We start from the raw sequence: 18,692 nt of genomic DNA on the forward strand, positions 1-18,692 counted from the left end.
GGTAGGCGAGCACCAGGGTCTTGAACTTGATACGTGCGGCTACCGGGAGCCTGTGTGGGGACATAAGAAAGAGACGTGAGTTGTGAGCAAATGTGAGTTCAACGCATGTTCAGTGGTGTTGTGACTTTTGCTAGGAATGGCACAGTGAATTCTGCGCCAGGCTTTGCATTCAGCAGAATGCTGCAAAACTCAAAACAGCTGCAGAGGGATAAAGACAAAAAGCATCATGTGAGAGCAACTCATTGCAAAAGACAATTAAATGGACAATGTCAAGTCGCCAAGTTAGTAACCTGACTGCGACACAGGAGAGTGTGTTTTTCTATTTTCGAAGGCGAACCACATTACCCGGCCTGGCTTAGTATCTCAGTTGAGGAGAATGAGCAGTTATTGAGGACGATGGGTTGCAGGCTGTAGGCATTCACAAAAGCTTTTCCTTCCAAGTATTTCTTTTGAGTCTTCTGAAAAAGTAGGACCAATTTATTAAAGTTGCGTTAACTCCTACACGGTTAATATGATGCTTTTGTTGAACACACAGTTTGAATGGTGAAAGCCTTCACTTCAATCAAGTCTTAATTGCTTCATTTAAAACCCATTTTGTTCTTGACAAAGGCAGATTTTAATCAGTCTTTTCATTATCTAAAAACCTATTTGTAATACGAGTGGAAGGCACCTCAACTTTTTGTTGAGATGGAAGATTTGTAACAAGTAATTGATTTTCTCAGGAGATATTCAGAGTGGCAAAACAAAGCTCATCTGCAGTTTTGAAGTGAAAAACAAAATCACGCAGAAGAATCACGTTCTCCCAAAATAGTTAGACTTAAACGACAGAGCATAACAGGCAAACATGTTATCAGGTCTCTTCTGCTGAATTTCAAGGCCATGTTTAAACCAATTAAACAATCAAGAACTCTGTTTGGTTATTTATGTTCACTGCCACGCCTTTTCACTCAGACATGTCTACGGCTCACCACAACATGTCCATGCAGGAAAATATGCATGTGTCCATGCGTCGGGTCGTTTATCATGAAATATTTCAAACTTCCCCGGAATTACCCAGGAATGCTCCTGCACCACCCAGCTTCCTTTGGCCTCAGAGTTTCATTAACATGTGGCATCTCAGTGTAAAGTTGGATCACACAGTTTAAGAGTCTTTGCATCTTTAGCTTGTGGTAAGAGTTACAAATATCTTGTGCTTTCTTTGTTTGACCAAAGTTACTGATGTGATTGTGATTCTCTTCGGACAAATAGAAGGAATGTGGTGTCAACAAATAGATTTTAAAATGGACCCCAGATGGAATCTTAATGATCAGTAAGAACTAATCATAATGAAGTGGCTTCATTTTTTTTTTACCGGCAAATGATTTATCGCTGACATCTTTTTTCTGTTGTCTTCCTCTGTTTTGTGGCATCTAAGGGTGTGGCGGGAGGCCAGAGATCGCATAGTCGGTTTCCCGGGGCGATACCACGCGTGGGATGTCAACCACCAGTCGTGGCTCTACAACTCCAACTACTCGTGCGAGCTCTCCATGGTCCTGACGGGAGCTGCTTTTTTCCACAAGGTTTGACCCAGAATTCCACCAAATCAAAATCGAGAGAGGCGAAACATTCCCCGGCCAACTAAGTGTTGCTTTGTGCGCCTTCATATCTCACTTTGTATTTTGTGTGTTTTTCTCGGTGCAGTACTATGCCTACCTGTACTCCTATGTGATGCCGCAAGCCATCAGGGACATGGTGGACGAATACATAAACTGCGAGGATATTGCTATGAACTTCCTGGTCTCTCACATCACTCGAAAGCCTCCTATCAAGGTTGATGACAGATTGCAGTCCACTTTAGCTTTTGTATCCCCCAGAGGCTCTGTGTATTCATATGTCTACCCACTTGGCCTTGCTATTACTCAAAGTGACATAACCAATATTCCACACAAAAGATAAATCAAACACAAGATTGAATCAGTGATTTTTCTCCTGGATTTTATTGGAAGGGCATTTATTACCAGAGTGCATATTTATGTCTAGACAAATAATTACAGATATTGAGCCGGGGAAACTGTTGGAACAGAAATGTCCTTGCAGCCCTCTGTTTAAGTTGACTTTTATTTATTGGGATGTTACTATTCAAAGGAGACCTGAGGACAGCTTAGATGGAGTGTTTTTCTTGACAATTGTTTGCTGTTTTGATGCCTTTTAAATGTTACTTTTTGCATGTCTCAAAGCGGAGGCCTAAATCTTAAGAGGTCATATTTGACTTTTTGTTTAAATAAGACATAAGAAAAAGAAATAGTTCCCTTTCTTATTTTGTTGGCTTACCATCTGTGCATTACCTTATCTTTATCAAGTAAATCAAATGTGTGGAAGGGGTGTCAGGCTGAGAGATTGATTGTTTTCTTTTTCCATCATAGGTAACATCTCGCTGGACATTTCGCTGCCCCGGCTGCCCTCAGGCCCTCTCACACGATGACTCACATTTCCATGAGCGTCACAAGTGCATCAATTTCTTTGTCAAGGTGTACGGCTACATGCCCCTGCTCTACACACAATTCCGCGTGGACTCGGTGCTGTTTAAGACTCGCTTGCCGCACGACAAAACCAAGTGCTTTAAGTTCATCTAGCATCAGGCTGCGTGGCCCGGCCAGAAGCCAAAAGCAGAGGGAGTATTTTCAGAGAGCAGCAGCACCTACTGAGCAGTGGTGAAAGATGGCTGGGTGGATAGATGGTTGGATGGACGGTCCAATTAATAAGCAGAAGTGAAGATTTGGAGACAAACATACGCTGGTTGATCTAAACATCAACTGTTTGTGTTGAAAGGAACCACTGCCAACAAAAAAAAAAAAAGCCTTTTCAGTGGATGTTGCTTTTCCTTTTTATTCATGCATCATCAACCACTACAGATTTTATTTGCACCTCTTTAACAGCCTGCTGGGGAAAGAAGTTGTACACAGTGTATAGACACTCTCCTATGAAGTACTCCACCGAATGCGCAGTCACTGACTGACTGACTGTTACACTGCATTACTAACGGCAGCCAGTGACCATTTGGGTGGGAGAGCAGAAAGGGTGACAGAACGCAGTTGCCCCTGCGCTTATTTTTTGGGGGGTTTATTTCATTTACATGTTACAAATTGTACTTCTTGTACATGTGTGTCAGAGAAGCACTGATGGTCATTTTTTTTTTAAATGATGTATAAATGTATATGGGGTTGAGAATTTTCAGATCAGACACAGACTTGTCAGTCTGAACGCGAGACAGGACCTCAGCTGGAGCGGGTCGGCCCAGTCACATCATGTAACATACTATGAATGGATTCTTTTCAGCAGTCACCATAAATGCCTCAAATTTATCATGAAAACCAGCTACCATTTTGTGATGCTAACAGTCACTCCACCCTCTGTGTTTTCAAAGTTTTTATTGCTCTCTGGTGTTTACTAGTATTTGTATTTCGTCAGAAGTCAAAGTAGTTATGTTTTAAGTGTCATAATATCTACTAATCAGTGTCCCTTCGTGCAGCGCAAAGAAATCAGAATCGCCAAATACAGAAAGGTCGCAATTACATTGAGTGTCTCCTCTGACGTCCACCAACTTTAGCAGTATCCTAACAAAATGTCAGTTTAAAATAGAGGCTTTGTGGCTTTTGAAGAGGAGTGTTGCACTATGTTCACACAGTACAGGCAAAAGTGGTCCATTTCTGATCCCTTCGACTCTTTAACAGCATCGGGGCAGTGAGATACTACAGGTAAAGACTGCCTCTGGATGTTTTTGGGAAACATGGTGTATGACGCTACAGGAAAAAAAAAAACACTTTTTGAGGCTACCCTGACTTCTTTCTCACTTTCAAAGGTCTGTTTTTCTTAGATTATAATCATTATTTGATTATGTCGAATCTTAAGACTCAAAAAGACATGGTCAGAAACACCACCATGTGATGCTATGTTATTCTTTAATTTTGAGCATGTCCGGATATTTCAAATGTCAGGTCTGCGACCACTTCACACACAATTCTGACCCCATTTTCAAAAGTAATGTTTAGAGCTAAACAATAACATCAAAGATCCGAGAAGTGAATCAGAATTAAGCACCGAGGCTAGCATTGTGAAACTGGCTTCATCTACTGCATCCGCCCTTCTGTATAAAACCTTCCAAACACACACATAAATGTCACTTTGAACCGTCACTGCATTGATTCCACTTTAATTTTTTTGTTTTTTTTACAATTTCTTAATGAATGTTTCTTTGCCAAATAGGTACGATGTGGGACGCTTAGGTACGACGTCGGCCACACAGGGTGCGCAGTGTAAATGCTTGTCAAAGGGGATGCAGTCGGGTTACGCCCTCATCCATTCTGCATGGTACTCCACCAGGACCCTGACCCATCTATCATATCTTATCCAAAGTCATTTATTTGACCCCGACAGTGAATTCCTGTAACCTAAAACAAAACAGATCCATTTTTAATAAACAGTCAGATAGCATTATTCTGTGAAGATGCTTTTATGGGAAAAAAAACAACTCATAGGTAAATAGTTTGTGTATATTTATTGAATATATTATTGAAAAAGATTTTTTTTAATTGATAATGACACATGCAATAAAAAGATAGGACATTGTAGTTGATCATGTCTAACAGAATGGTCCAGTCTGATTGAGCCATTGGCATTATTTTTAAAATGTTAAGGAAAACTAGCTTTTGCCACTTTCTTCTTGAGCAAGGGATTTTAACTCATTTGCAGCAACGAGGCGATGTGTGTTTTTAGACGGCAAGAAGGTTGGCCTATAAACAGGCATGTCATCGCTTGGTCTTACTGATTTCAGAAGCCAGATCTCTCCCTGCTCCCGGTGGCCACTACTCCTTCGAGTCAAATTAAGGAAGCATTGGAGATGTAACCTGATGAATATTTGAGGAGCGGGATTCCTTTATTACAATGTTGTAATGTGTCTGTGTTGAGTAAACCACCTGATTCCAATGCTCTCTCTTCCATGACTACAATGAAATTAGAGCTTTAGAATTACTGCTTGACTCAAAGCCTCTTCCAGAGTACACATAGCTTTAGCTTGTATTTTGGAGTTGAACTCCCAGTTCTCTAGGAACTGCCCTCCAGCCTCTGTGTGAAGTGGCACAGCTGGTTTTCCATGGCCCTTAAATGCCGAGGTCTTTCTGCGAGGTAAAAGAATTTGTGAAACTATGTGCTCCTGAGTCAGATCCTCAAGTGTGGGTGAGGCAGCGCCTTCATGTGCCGTTCATGCTGAACCAGAGTTATGACTGATGATGACAGCGGCAGACTGTGATAAATGAAAATAAATAGAACATTGTTTAAAAATGATCTGACGTATGTCCCCGTTCTTTCTATTCTAGAACATGTTCCTGTTTCCCCTAAAGGGCTAATTAACTCCTAGATCCAGATCGACATGAACACTGGCTCTACAATCCGACTCATTTAAATGTCATGAGACTGGAGCTGAATTGTCACCACAGCGGGAGACACTCCAGTTTACCATAAATTGACGGCTACCTTTAAATCTATCATCGGAATAAATAATGTAATGCTTTGAGCGGGTACTAACATTTGGATATTTGGAAGACTTCAGACTGGTTATCTGACAATACAACTTAAAAACAACACAATATCAGTGTTTCAATGCCATATTCTGAATGACATGCTTGGCATCCATCAGATCTTTTTCCATCAAAATGTCTGAACTGCAAACTTATGGGATTACATAGTGAATGTTAGTACAAAGCTGACTGGCATGTCTGTCAGCTCTTGTGGCTGTTCTTCCATCTTCTGCGATCTGAAAATCTTTTGCACCCACGGGGGTGAATTGCATCCCAGAAAATAATTCACCACCATCATTATTCAGTCACAGACGAGGCTGTGAAATCACTCGGACAAGACGGCCCTCTATGATCCTTCCAGGCAGAGGAGTTCAGTTAACAACTGAAGTAGGCCTTCTGCTTTCCCCCTCTCTAATGGGTTAGCTTTGGATTTGTTCCAGATGTAGACAACAGGGTTATTTCTACATCTGCTCTTACTGTTTATTTTGTGTCACTAAATCACTTAAAATGAGAATTAGCAATTAGCAATCACAGAGGTGAGCCTATCTTCCACCGGAGGCAGCGGGGTTCATTAGGGCACGCCAGACTTTTGCATATTCCTTTTTTCAGTGGCATGCTGAGCTGAGTCCAATTCCACGAGGTACCCGGGAGGCAATAGTCCGAGTTTCAGTCCTCACGTTTGAAGTTGCATCACGCGAAAAGTGTCGAGGGGTAATGGAAGAGCACGGCAGAAAGGAAAAAAATTGTCTTTGTAACCTGGAATCGCCCTTAAAACTGTTAATAGATGAATGACAGTGATGTGATCTTGCATAATAATGTCTTGTGTGTGTAAACAAAAGCACAGTTTGCAGCATGTTAGAGGACTTCATTGCATTCTGGTTTTCACCCGCCGCGACTGATGCTGGGTGTGCTGGTGGCAACGCAGGAAGCCCAGGGGAGACGGAGCAGCCCATTTGTCCTGGCCCGAGTACTTTGGTCCGAGGTCGGGAGATGGAAGAGAGTCTCCTTCAATCCAGGATCTCTTTGTTATGTCCGGTAAACAGTTAATACACATGCAGCTGCTGGAGGCAAAATCACAGGAAGACCAACTGTTCGTTCTGTTTTTTTTGGAAGCTTCAGTCTTTATAATATCACGACTTTTCTCTCTACCAGACACACAACTGGAGCCGGAGCCGGAGAGTATATCTCCACCGGCCAACTGTGTGGTTTGTCAGTCTCTGGCAGTGAGGACTGGGAACCCCGTGTCTGTCTCATGTGCATCCAGTGCACTCGCGTCTCACAAAGTGACTCTGAAACCGTAATCTGGAATCTGAATATTCCTCTTAAGTGTCGCTGAGTGTGTGCCAGTGGCAGACCTGCTGCCCCTCCGCCTCCTTCATCTCGGACCAGTGGGCCTGCTGCTCCTCGCTGGTGCTGTTGAGGCCCAGGGAGACCCAGCCTAGCCTCTCCCTGGGCCTGATGCTGCTCCGGCAGCAGAAGACCGACACCACCAGCGACACCTCGGACAGCTGGAACAGCGCCACCTGGAACATGAACGTCTCCTTGTAGGTGGGATTGGGTTGCCCGCGGCACACCGCTGTCCGACACTTCCACATCTCTTTCCCCTTGGAGTCCAACATCGTCAGCTTCACATAGGTGTCTGAAGGAGGGACAGGACAGAGGGTGGGTGAGGGAGTGCCATCAAGTGGAAAGAGGAGAGTGTTGCAATGGGTATGCATGCAATGCAGCAGATAACCCTGATGTCCTTCACATTCCAGCTCTGTGAGTTTATTTTATCAAAGTTAGGCTCATGGAGATTCTTTATGACATTTTCTAAACATAGACTTCTGTGGAAGATTCTTTCAAGATTTAACACCATATTTTATCATGCAGTCACTACCTCAAATGGTGCCTGCAGCACCACCATTAGACCCCTTGGAGTTATCTTTGACCAGGATTTGTCATTGAATAATATAAAAAAGATAAATCAAGGACTGCCTTGGATTATTGGTACTCTTTCTGCCCTAATAAGTGGTTACAGACGTTTCAACTCATGCAGACTGCAGCTTGCTGCACATGTTCTAACAAGAACTAGAATGAGGGATCATGTCTCCCCAGTTCTGTCTGTCTTTGCACCGGGCCCCTGTACAATTCAGAATAGTATTTAGCACCTATCATTAGGAACCAACTTTTCTCAGAGAACTCTTGGAACCCCACCACCCATAGACAGAGGGCTACTTGTGATCCCTGAGAGCATCCGAAAGCAGAACGGGGCCAAAGCATTCGGTTACCTAGCTCTTCTTTTGTGGCACAATCTTCCAATCTGATTCAAACCTTTATGAAGCTTATAATTAGCTCTGCCATAGGTTTACTATGCTGAGTGAAGTCCCACAATGCACTTCTGTCATTCTTGTCACTTTTCCCATTTTGACTGCACTCATGTCCCATCATCAATGCATAATAGTAGCCTCCTTCCTTAGGCTGCCTAACTTTGCAGGTTCCTGGGTGGCATGGCTTGATCTACCGCAGCTGTTATTGTATCATTCCAGAAATAACCATGTAACTCTCGATGCTGCTGATATCGGTAGTATGATATCAATCATGCCTATCACTCGCAACCCCATCATACTAAGAATAAGAATAAGAATAAGAATAAGAATAAGAACAACTTTATTAATCCCGAAGGAAATTGCTGTGCCAGAGTTACAGAAAATATAACAGTAATAAATAATAAAAGAAAGGCAGAATTAGAAATAAAAATAAACTATAAACTACTACTACCCTCTTTTTCTATCACGCTATTGCTTTCTATATCTCTGTTCATCTCTCTCGTTCACTTTCTACCCGGACCAGTCGAGACAGAAGGCGGCCCGCATTGATTTGTTTCTAAATAAATAAAATCTTATTTGACGAGACTGAATATTTAAAGGAAACTGTGATTTGGAGGTTATTATTCCAAAATGTATCACTTCAAAATCACCATAATTCAAGGGAATAAAGCCAAAGACTTGTTTATTTATAATTGCTTTTGTGTGATTTCTAGATTTCAAAAACAGACGCAGAAATAGTAATTTGGTGATTTGGTAATTTACTGATTTGTGCGTGCATGTATGTGTGTGAGAGAGACCTCGATTCTAACTGCAAACCGATGAACCCAAGAGGATAAATCTTTTACAAGAATGACCAAAATAGTTTTAAAAATACTTGTTTTAAAAGCAGTGTGCAGGATGAGGCTCAGTGGTCATGGATTTGTGTCGAGGAGTTTGCTGCTGGCTCACCTCTCATGATATAAAGCTGTCCGCCTACGAAATGTTTTATACAACAAAACAGGCCATCTGTAACAAACACACCACAGCACACAAGTTTGGAGGGAAAGAGGGGAGACAGTCAGAGGTTGAAAAATGAGGGCTGATACAAATCAGAGATCCTGCAGCATCTGAAAATTAGAATCAAGATGTTTCCATCCCCGTGGGGAGCCATGAGCTTTGTAGCACCGAAATTCAATTAAAGAAATAGCAAAGTAATCAATCTGCAAACCGTTATTTCAACATTAGCGGTAAACTGAGCAGCAATGCGAGGAAACATTTAGATGCAGAGAAGGACTTCTCCCTCGGGACCGCCTCCCTTGCCACTAAACCCCAAGAGTCCGCAGCCCATAATATCCCGGCTCTTTTACTTACTGACGGGTTTATCAGACGCCGGGGTTTTGAAGTGACTTCCCTGGATGACCTCGGCCGATAAGCGCCCCGTGGCGGAGTTGTATATGAGGCCCAGGAGGATCTCCGGAACGGTGGTGTCCTCTGTGGAGCGGTAAGACAAAGCGCCAGCGCTACGGGACACGCTCACCACAGAACCACAACCCTGAGGAGGGCAAGCAAAAGGAGGGCGACCCTCGGATGACTAAATTCTATACAGGGATTGTAAATATACTGCACAAAAAAATAAAGGGAACACTCGAACAACACAATGTAACTCCAAGTCAATCACACTTCTGTGAAATCATAGTGTCCACTCAGGAAGCAACACAGATTCATTTTGACTTGTTTTAAGGACATTACATCAAAGTTGGATCAGCCTGGAGTTTGTTTTTACACTTTAATTTTGAGTGTGATTCCTAATCCAGACCTCCATGGGTTGATACAATTGATTTCCATTGATCATTTTTGCGTGATTTTGTTGTCAGCACATTCAACTGTGTAAAGAGCAAAGTATTTCATAAGAATATTTCATTCATTTAGATCTAGGATGTGTTTTTTAAGTGTTCCCTTTATTTTTTTGAGCAGTGTAGTTAGAGCGGGGAAAAGAAGAAAACATTAGTTAGCAATTACGGCTCTAAAGTGTTTGCACTGTTTTCTAATATAGAACAGACCCAGAAATTAACTGTAATATTAGATTAGAAGAACCGTATACAATCAGATGTGCAGTGAGCAGATCAGGAAGGCAGGAAGTGCTCTCACCGTCAGCTCGGAGCCCGGCTCCAGGGTGACGGGTAGAGCAATTCTGCCCTGCAAGTTGAGCTTCGTCAGGTAGAAAACCTTCTCTCCCAGGACTTTCTCTTTCTTCATGCGCCTGATACTGTACAGACGGAAGCGAACGGCGTAGTCCCCCAGGGCCTCCTGCTCAACCCTGGAGAATTTGAAGGTTTCGGTGAAGACGGGACACGGCCCCTTCTGGACGCCCGTCTTTGCCCTTTGCTTTTTGGTGGGCAGCAGGACTAAGTGCACCTGCCATGAGATGTTCCCCGTCTGTTTGAGGGCGGGGATGTCGGTCGCTGCGGTGACCGTGACGGCCAACCACTGCTCGCCGGAGTCGTACTCGAAGGCAACGTCCAGGGTACCGTATTTGGCGAGTGGCTCCGGCTCGTAAGCCGTAGCCAGCTGAAGACCTGAACTGTCCTGAGTGAAAGAGCGAGAGGAGAAATGAAAAGGTCCCGACGGGCCATCAAATAATCAAACTGCCAAACTTCTATTCACCGCACGTGAACTCATTTTCCTGTCTAAACTTTCGACACACCTCTGGACCTGAACAAGACAAGCGGGAGTTTTTCCGACGTCTTGGTCCCACCAATTCAAATCTCAACAAATCATCACAAAAGCGAACTTTTTGAAGACTCGGAACGATAAATAGAAAAATACCCTCACCTCCGGGCCCAGCACCGCAGTGCTGTCGCTGGGTATGTCCTCCTCGCCACATTTGTTGAGGTAGCTCTCGGTGTCTTGGTCCACACTGGCCTCACTGGAACCGTGGAAGCTGCTGTGCTGAGGGGGGGACGAGTTCCTCTGGACCGCCTGCTCTTCACGCGAGCCAGAAGCCACGCGTGCGTCCAAACTCCTGTCCTGGTACGGAGGCGGCTGGAGCTCATTGAAAGGGGAATTTTTCTTGATCCTCTGGATGCTGCCGCCTGCTGTCACGCCGAGGATGGAAAAAGAAGTGACACTTGACGGAGGCATGATAAGCAATTTAATTGGAAAAATCAGCGCCATTTGAGATGAGATGAGATGAGAAGAGATGAGATGAGATGAGATGAGAACAACTTTATTTATCCCGAAGGAAATTGTTGTACCAGAGTTTCAAGCAAAAACATAACAGGAGGGAGAATAAGAAATACAATGAAATATAAATGAAATATATTATATATTATATGTAGTTAAGACCTTAAAACAGTTAATTTATATTCCATTGTATTTCTTATTCTTCCTCCTTCCTACTATTATCGATTACTGTTATGTTTTTGCTTGAAACTCTGGCACAACAATTTCCTTCGGGATAAATAAAGTTGTTCTCATTCTCTCTCATTCTCATTCTCATTAGATATATATGAAATATGAATAAATATGAATATGAATAAATATATGAAATTTATTTTGACACCAATATAACCCACAACCTTTTTTGGACAAATAAGAAATAAGAATACCTGTGAATCCAGCATGATCATTCTGACATGAACATACAGGAATCACAAATAAGCCAAGAATGATTTTGAATCCTTGGCCCGTCTCTTCTAATACCTCAGTGTTTACAATAAATTTATTACCAAATGGAAGTCAACATAATTGGCTGGCATTCTGCTTAACTATCACGTGGCTTTGACCATTTACCATCACGCAGCACGATAATATAAAGTACTTCGAACCTGCATTATTTTACCATTTACCGATGAAGGCAATGAAAAGTTGTATTTTTAATTCAAGGAAATACGCCCAACCACTTTTTAAGGTGAGAACAGATTCTGTTCTGGTGTCATCAAAAATACACTTTATTCAATTTATCCTGACACAGTTGACACAGTTTATTGACACAGTTGACGGAACTTCAGCAAGTCCATACATTTTATCCCTCACAACTCAGGCAGTTGTTTTTATTGAGTACAGCTGAATTTTTTTTCACTCATATTGAATTTCATTTTTCAATGAATATTTTTAAGACAACATGTGACCCCACTCACCCTGCTCACTGGAAGCCTCACTGCTGTATCCTCCCTGCTCCGCCGGCTGTTTGCCGCTCCAGCCAGCTGCAGCCTCGGGACCTCGGTCCTCCTCGCTGTCCGATAAAGCGCCCTCTGGAGAGAACACATGGATGCCCATTCAAAAATGTATCTAAGGAAGTGAGTAGCAGTGGCCACGAAGTCACGCTCGGGGAAATGAAATGGAGAAAGGAAATCTGGATAACAAAAAGGGCAGAGGAAACCCAAAGAGTGGCGGTGAGAGAGAGAGAGGGTGCACACCATCTAACCTTGGGTTCCTTTCTTTTTCTTTTTGCTCTTTCTGCCTCTCTTCTTCTTCTCCGTCCCTGAAGCTTTGTCTGATTTCCTTGACGCTTCCTTCGCGCCTTTTCCTTTCTTCACTTGTGACTTCTTTTTTGATTCCGTGGACGATTTAGAAATCTCGTCTTCTTCCTCATCGTCACCTCCTCCCTCCAGGCTCTCTCGCTCGTGAGCTTCTCCCTCGTCCTCCCGTAGTTCCGTCTTCGATATACGGCCGCTAGTTTCCGTGTCTGTCCGCTGAAGGGGCTCATTGCACTCCTCCTGTCCCTGCCGGGCAGGAGGCCGCTCTCGGCTCTCACCTTCCTCCCTGTCTCCTGCCTCCGTGTCGTCCGCCGCGCCTCCCTGGGCTTCCTCCTGCACTTCCTGGGAGGCCGCCATGTCTCTCTTGGCCTCTTTCTCTCGACGTTTCTCTCTCCTTTCCCTCCTCCTCTGCTCTCTCTTTTCCTCCAGCTCCCTCTCCTCTGTCTTTTTCCTCTCTTCCTCTGCTAACTGAGCTTCTGTCTTTCTAACTCTCCAGCACCCATCCCTCCACTCCCACTGCAGCTGACTCTGGGCGCCCTCGGCCTCCGCTGCATCGTCGCAATGGTTGCTCTTTAAGCTCGTATTTCCAGTTTCTGAATCTCTGTTCATTTGCCATGTGATTTTAGTGCTGGCCTTCCTTTCCTGTGCGATGGGAGTCAGACCTGACTCGTGGCTGTTGCGTTTTTCCAGGTCTTCCTCCTCCTGAACCTTGCTGATGATGGTGGTGACCTGCTCTGTCAGCTGATCGCTGACAGCGTAAGTGACGTCGCTGACGGCGGTAGCCAGGTTGTCCACCCGACTGCTGACCGAGTCCAAGATTGAGGAAATGTTGACAGAAGGGAGGTTCTGCTGGAAGCTTTTGAAGAAAGCCATCTGGAGAGCCTGTTACCACGGTGATCGCTAGGCTAGCACTGACATGGACATGTGGTTGTTAGCAGGGTGTGTTGGCACCAATGAAGTGAGTGAGACCAATGTTTACACACATATGGGTACGCTAAAGATTACGATATACACTCTCAAACTGTGTTTTTGCATTCGGGTTGTATTCAAATTATTTTTTTATATTTTAGTCATATTTTCTAATCAACCATCTATCACATAAGCTGCACTATGTGAATTTTATCTTCTTTTCAAAATGTCAATACAATTTCAGTTAAAAGATTAAATTAATGATCCTGTATTTGATTTGAAACATATTCTTCTGCGTTTTTACTGGCCGACAGTATTCTCAAAGTAACAGGCGTCCGAAAACAACACAGTTACAAAGCCATTACAAAAAGTAGCTGTTTGAGGAAATTACTGAATTTGTATAAAATCTTGTAAAACTGCTTGAAAGACTCATCTCTGTCTAACGGTTAAGACGCAGTGCAAAACAAATCATTTGCACTGCGTGGCTGGTCGAGCAGGAGATAAAGAAGCTTCACCGGAACAACTGCAACTTTTGAAACAAGACTGGATCACAAGCTGTTAAAGGAAAACTGTCATTGTCTCATGTTCATACACATCAACAACTGTTGAATATACCTGGGTTTGATAGATGTATTATTTCCCTAGAACACCTCCAAACTACTCCTAATGTGTGATGAGTGCAAATTTAGCCACTGTGGAAAAATGGTCGGTATACCGGTTTAGTACCTGGCTGGCTGTTGTTGTAACCACTGAGATGTGACAGATCGTCGGGGTTCTCCACTGACAGCTTGTTGCTGAGGTAAACAAAAAACAGAGCCATCAATGCCATAAAGGCTGCAATGGAAGACAGGACACCCAGAAGCTCTGGAGACACTGAGGAGATGATCAGAAATGAGGGGGAAAAGAGGCGAGAGAAGGTGGAGAGGAAAAAGGAGGGGAGAAAAAAAAGTGAGCTGTTAGACACGGGTCTGACTGAGTGCAGTGATCTACAGGGATTGGGGCATATATAAACTGACAGTCTGATTTTAAAAAATAGATTATATGTCCTTCACACCATCATCATCATCTCATTGAACAGACCAGTGTTTTGGAATAACCCAGTGAAAGTTTCTGGCATTTGAAAATGTCAAATTAAACTCTAGGGAGAAACTCTGTTGATTTCTTTATCAGTTAAGTCAAAGTCATCTTTGTTATTAATCCTGTTATATGTTGGACATATACCGAGGGTTGAAATTGTGATGCTGTAAGACCAACAATGCAGTCTATGAATTCTAGAATGTTATTTCACCCTGAGGGAATTGCTATGTAGGTGGTTTTTTAAAAGAAGGGTTTTAAATAGTCCAATCACATTTTTACAGAAGGCCCAACCGTATGATGACAACAGATTAAATATCGAAACCAATAGTCAATATGGGACTAAATGACACTTCAGAAACCAAATCTTAAGCCCGATTTTCATTAAAAAATCCTTTTACCTGGTTAAATGACTATTGGTGTTGGACTGAAACAAGAAACCCTGTATGTTCATCTATTGTGCTGCTGAAGCAGTCGGCGTTTCCTCCACTTTGACGGAGAGCTTAGTAGGATCTCCAGCAATGAATGTAGGCCAGCTGTGCTGCTGCTGCTGCTGCTCAGTGCTATTTTTGTAAGAGCCTCAAAGGGACTGTATTAAACTCAATATGGACCCAGTAGTTCATGCAAAATCACAACAGAGCTGCATACAACGAATCACAATAGCAGAAGAAGAGGGGAAGTCAGAGTGATGAGAGGTATCGGTAAAGACTAACAGGCCTCAGGGGAAAGTCCGGTTTGTAAGATCGCTGGACTCGTGCTCTCACACCGTGTGATGTGAAGTGATACGTGCAGAATTCTGGGGGTATCAGTCCAGAACAAAATGGCATGTGCGTTTCCAGAGAAGTGCTGCTACTAAATGATTTAGACAGCCACTAACTTTGCTGGCCTACAGTTTGTTAGGAGGCAGATAGCCTACACTCTGCTTTTACACATTTAACTGTCTGATATGAGATGGTGAGAAAGAACGACGCAAAATACAATGTTTTGGAGCTGGAAGACACACTTGGTGGAGTTGTCAGCTAATGTTTCCTCAATAGCCCTCTTGGGTTGCAGAGAATTTGACCCACTTTACCTTCATTAATACAATTTGTTCTTTAATGCACTTTGACAACCTAATGATATTTGGCAAGAAGTAAGAAAGGATATCACAGTTAGTTAAAATTAAACCAATATGCATTAACTAAGTTCAAAGGGTGTTATCTTGTGTTAACTAATTATGTTATTTTAAATGATGTTGAATTAATTCAGAATTTTAGCAGATTATAATTATGATATCAACGTTGATTATTGAAAAAATAGATCTCTGCTTTAATTTACCCATGTTTATTCTAAAAATATCACATCTGAAGAGAACATCTGTTTGTACCTAGTAATGCTATGATATTACAAGGAACGCTTATCATTTTCATAGACAATATTATACATGTAAACTTCGAATCCAACCTGATTTCAATATACTGTTTGTTAATCCAAATTGAATGTTTAAAAAAAAAGGATTTGCAATTTATTAAGCTGAGCTATGATCAGGGTGCACAGTGGTTTTCCTGCGGAGGACTGATTGTTCCTTCACTCACAGCGTTACCTAAACCTGACTGTGCGCGTTATATAAGCCTGACGTGTCCTTCCAGTAACCCTTCATAAACTCACACTCCTTAATAACTCCATATTAACCATACGGGATGCGACACCCCACACGGCCAGCGCCTACATTCACAAGCGGATGCTCTTTCACAAAGTGAAACGTGACAAATACACTGAATGATTCCTCTGACCTCCTGACTACTGACTGAACTTATTAGACTGCTTTCACCATGGCAACAAGAGGAGGCTGCTGCAGACTGAAAAACGCGTCTTCTGCAGACGGCCATAATGGATGCTAAAGTCAAAAGGATGGCAAAGGAAGTAGCCGAGCGATGCGACGGCAACGACAGCTTACCTTCTCTAAGAGAATATCCTCTTTACAACCAACTGTCCCGAAAAGCTCTACCAGCCCGTCTGCTACTACAGACAATGTCAGAGGAGGAAAGCCTAAAGTTTTCCTGCTCTGAAGTCTGACGTTTGATAAATCCCAAACTCTCCAGCAACATGTTCATGGAGCCGGAGTGACCTCTGCTTCTGGCAGACGGAGACAGCGTCTGCCAGATGCACACCGGCCTCTGCATCTAGCCTTTTGACACTTCATACATGGTCCTACTCTGCACATGTCAACAGCGGCTGAATAATTTAGACACCTGCGGAAACCTGAAGCCACCGCTGATGTACGCTGGAAAGTGGCGTGGTAGCGGGCCAGCTTTTGATGACTTACATTTATATAACACTCGTTCAAAGTGGAGGCCCATCAGTTATTCCTCTGTATTTATATGCTTATGTCACAGTGTGTGCTCAGACAGTAAATCTCTTTTGGGCTGCAAATGAGCTCAGGCTTAACTCAAGACCTTTAAGAAGTACTAAGGGTTTGGTTTTCTCAAATTGTGTGACACTGAGTGACATTAAAATGTAGCCATTTACGGATTAAGTTGGAGAACCAGAAAATATACTCCATTACAAAGAACCTCTTCTGTCAGTCAAGTCAAGTCATGTTCCTTCAGAGATGGACATACTCTCCTATTTTAAATGTAAAACCTTCTTCATGTTACTTTTACATCCTCTCGTACCCAACCGTGCTTTATTTGAGGGGATGCTTGTTTAGGTTAAGGGAAGGAAGGTAATCTGGAACTGTTGCTTACACATTGATCTCTGATACGAAACGAAACCTTCATGCTGAATAAGTCATGAACACGCGGCTTCCTTCTTCTGTTGGAGTAAAGTAAAACTTGATATGGCATGTATAATTTATAGACTGATATTATGTTTTCCTATTTATATAGATGCGCCACCTATGCACCAATCTTCAGACGATATGTCACAAAATAACGCTGATCACATTTCGGCTCATAATAATCTGTCAACTGCTAACTAGGTGTGAAGGTTTGGTTCTGGAGACGAACAAAAATGTACTTATGCAGCACAAGAGTTAACTGGACATGCTCGGTTGCAGCGTGCATTTACCTCGCCGGGCGCAGATGAGCTCATGAACACCACAGTTTCTCCCCCCACCTGGGAAGAGAAGCAGAGATGAGACATTTGGAGTTCAGCAGTAGAAACATGGAAACATATGTTCAGGTCTCAGATAAGTGGAAGCGGCATATGTTCACAGTAGTTTGCATGAGACGTATTTACTAGAAAAATCATGTACTGGTAGAAAAAATGTAGGCTATAGGGATGTTAGTTTTGACCCGCTGGGGTAGTAGTTACCTCCACTCCATATGCGAAACAGCAAACACACAGACATATCTGGTGTAGTTTCTTCATGAGTATAGCTGTCATGAGCGGTATATCAATCAATCAAATAATATATATATACTGAAAGGGAAAAGGTGAGTTTTCCTTAAGCTGCAAATGACCGTTTTTTTAGGGACAGGTCAACACTGGATAACTTTGTAAGCTGTGTGAACATTTGTAAATGTGATAAAATTTTCCGCTGATAATCATCAGCCCTGGGGGACAAAATCTCTCGCCCTCCGTTAAGTGGCGCCGCTGTGCTGAGACACTTGGAGCTGAGGTTTGGACAGGAGTCATATGACTGGTCATAGAAAAGGGTTTCTTTTTCCTATTTAACAGACTGATTCTATCAAGCCAAAGAAAATCATACTTGTCAAAAATTGCCACTACCCCACTGGATTGGAGTTTCTTACACATGGAGAAAATAATGGATTGATAACTGAAATGGAGTGAATATTCTACAAGACATGCCATGAGATGTAATTTATCGGTCAGACTCTTATTTTGTTGTTTTCTTTATTTCCTTCTGTTTCAGTGAGTGGGGATCAATTGGACACGGAGCAAATACTTACCAGGTAAATGCATGAGACTGTTTACCAGGAAAATGGATGGTTTAAATGTTTAAAACAAAGTGGTAGCCAAGACATCTTGAATATTTGTAGCATCACCAGTCCTTTTAGATGGACCAGCACGGATAATGTAATTCTTGCCTCTCTCCATTGAAGATTCCTTTGCAAGCAGGCTTGCTTACAATCACATTTCTTTAATGCATTGTATATTAACAAAAAATATTTTTTCCCCCCAAAAAATAAATGATCTTTTTATTCACATGTATTTATTTTACTTTCTCTAAAATTAATTATACTTATAAAATGGTAACTCTTCAAAAATGTATAATCCTCCAATATACACCATAGTAAGGCCGTGTTTTTCGTTGCTGTTGTTGTTTCATTTGACTACTTTGATTCTTTAGATTCCAATTCACTGTATTGAATCTCATGAGTTAGTATAGATTTCTACAGCTTTGCTGCAGCTGTAGTTATTAAAGAATATTTCCACATAACAAGATC

At 42.5% G+C, this 18,692-nt stretch overlaps 2 protein-coding genes across 3 annotated transcripts in view; one reads left to right on the top strand and one right to left on the bottom strand.

Annotated features, from left to right (window-relative positions):
- Nucleotides 1-5,316, top strand: part of extl3 (exostosin-like glycosyltransferase 3) — a 32,133-nt gene extending 26,817 nt beyond the window's left edge. For both annotated transcript variants that reach the window (XM_086167270.1, XM_086167271.1), the window contains exons 5-7: nt 1,415-1,559; nt 1,681-1,809; nt 2,403-5,316. In XM_086167270.1, the coding sequence (XP_086023396.1) occupies nt 1,415-1,559; nt 1,681-1,809; nt 2,403-2,612 (484 nt within the window). In that variant the 3' untranslated portion in view covers nt 2,613-5,316. The remainder of the gene's footprint in view (nt 1-1,414; nt 1,560-1,680; nt 1,810-2,402) is intronic.
- LOC147222952 (synaptotagmin-14-like) lies at nt 4,520-14,007 on the bottom strand. The gene is made up of 8 exons (XM_086167278.1): nt 13,954-14,007; nt 12,267-13,229; nt 11,980-12,093; nt 10,673-10,932; nt 9,989-10,426; nt 9,212-9,392; nt 8,810-8,866; nt 4,520-7,191 (listed from the first exon to the last, which is right to left on the bottom strand). Exons 2-8 carry the CDS (start codon nt 13,189-13,191, stop codon nt 6,875-6,877), a joined length of 2,292 nt encoding a protein of 763 aa, XP_086023404.1. The 5' UTR covers nt 13,192-13,229; nt 13,954-14,007; the 3' UTR covers nt 4,520-6,874.
- Between the last annotated feature and the right edge of the window lie 4,685 nt (nt 14,008-18,692).

This window comes from Fistularia commersonii, chromosome 20 (genome assembly GCF_037954325.1).
Source record: "Fistularia commersonii isolate RoL2024-O1a breed Wild chromosome 20, RoL_Fcom_v1.0, whole genome shotgun sequence".
In the NCBI taxonomy this organism is placed as follows: Eukaryota; Metazoa; Chordata; class Actinopteri; order Syngnathiformes; family Fistulariidae; genus Fistularia; species Fistularia commersonii.

What these genes read in the sequence shown, in the direction of transcription:
- LOC147222952 (XM_086167278.1), bottom strand. Translation starts at nt 13,191, where the DNA reads ATGGCTTTCTTCAAAAGCTTCCAGCAGAACCTCCCTTCTGTCAACATT. An exon ending in GAAAAAGAAAGGAACCCAAG is followed by an intron (nt 12,094 to 12,266) that starts GTTAGATGGTGT and finishes TGTTCTCTCCAG; the next exon opens with AGGGCGCTTTATCGGACAGC. An exon ending in TGAGGCTTCCAGTGAGCAGG is followed by an intron (nt 10,933 to 11,979) that starts GTGAGTGGGGTC and finishes GCGTGACAGCAG; the next exon opens with GCGGCAGCATCCAGAGGATC.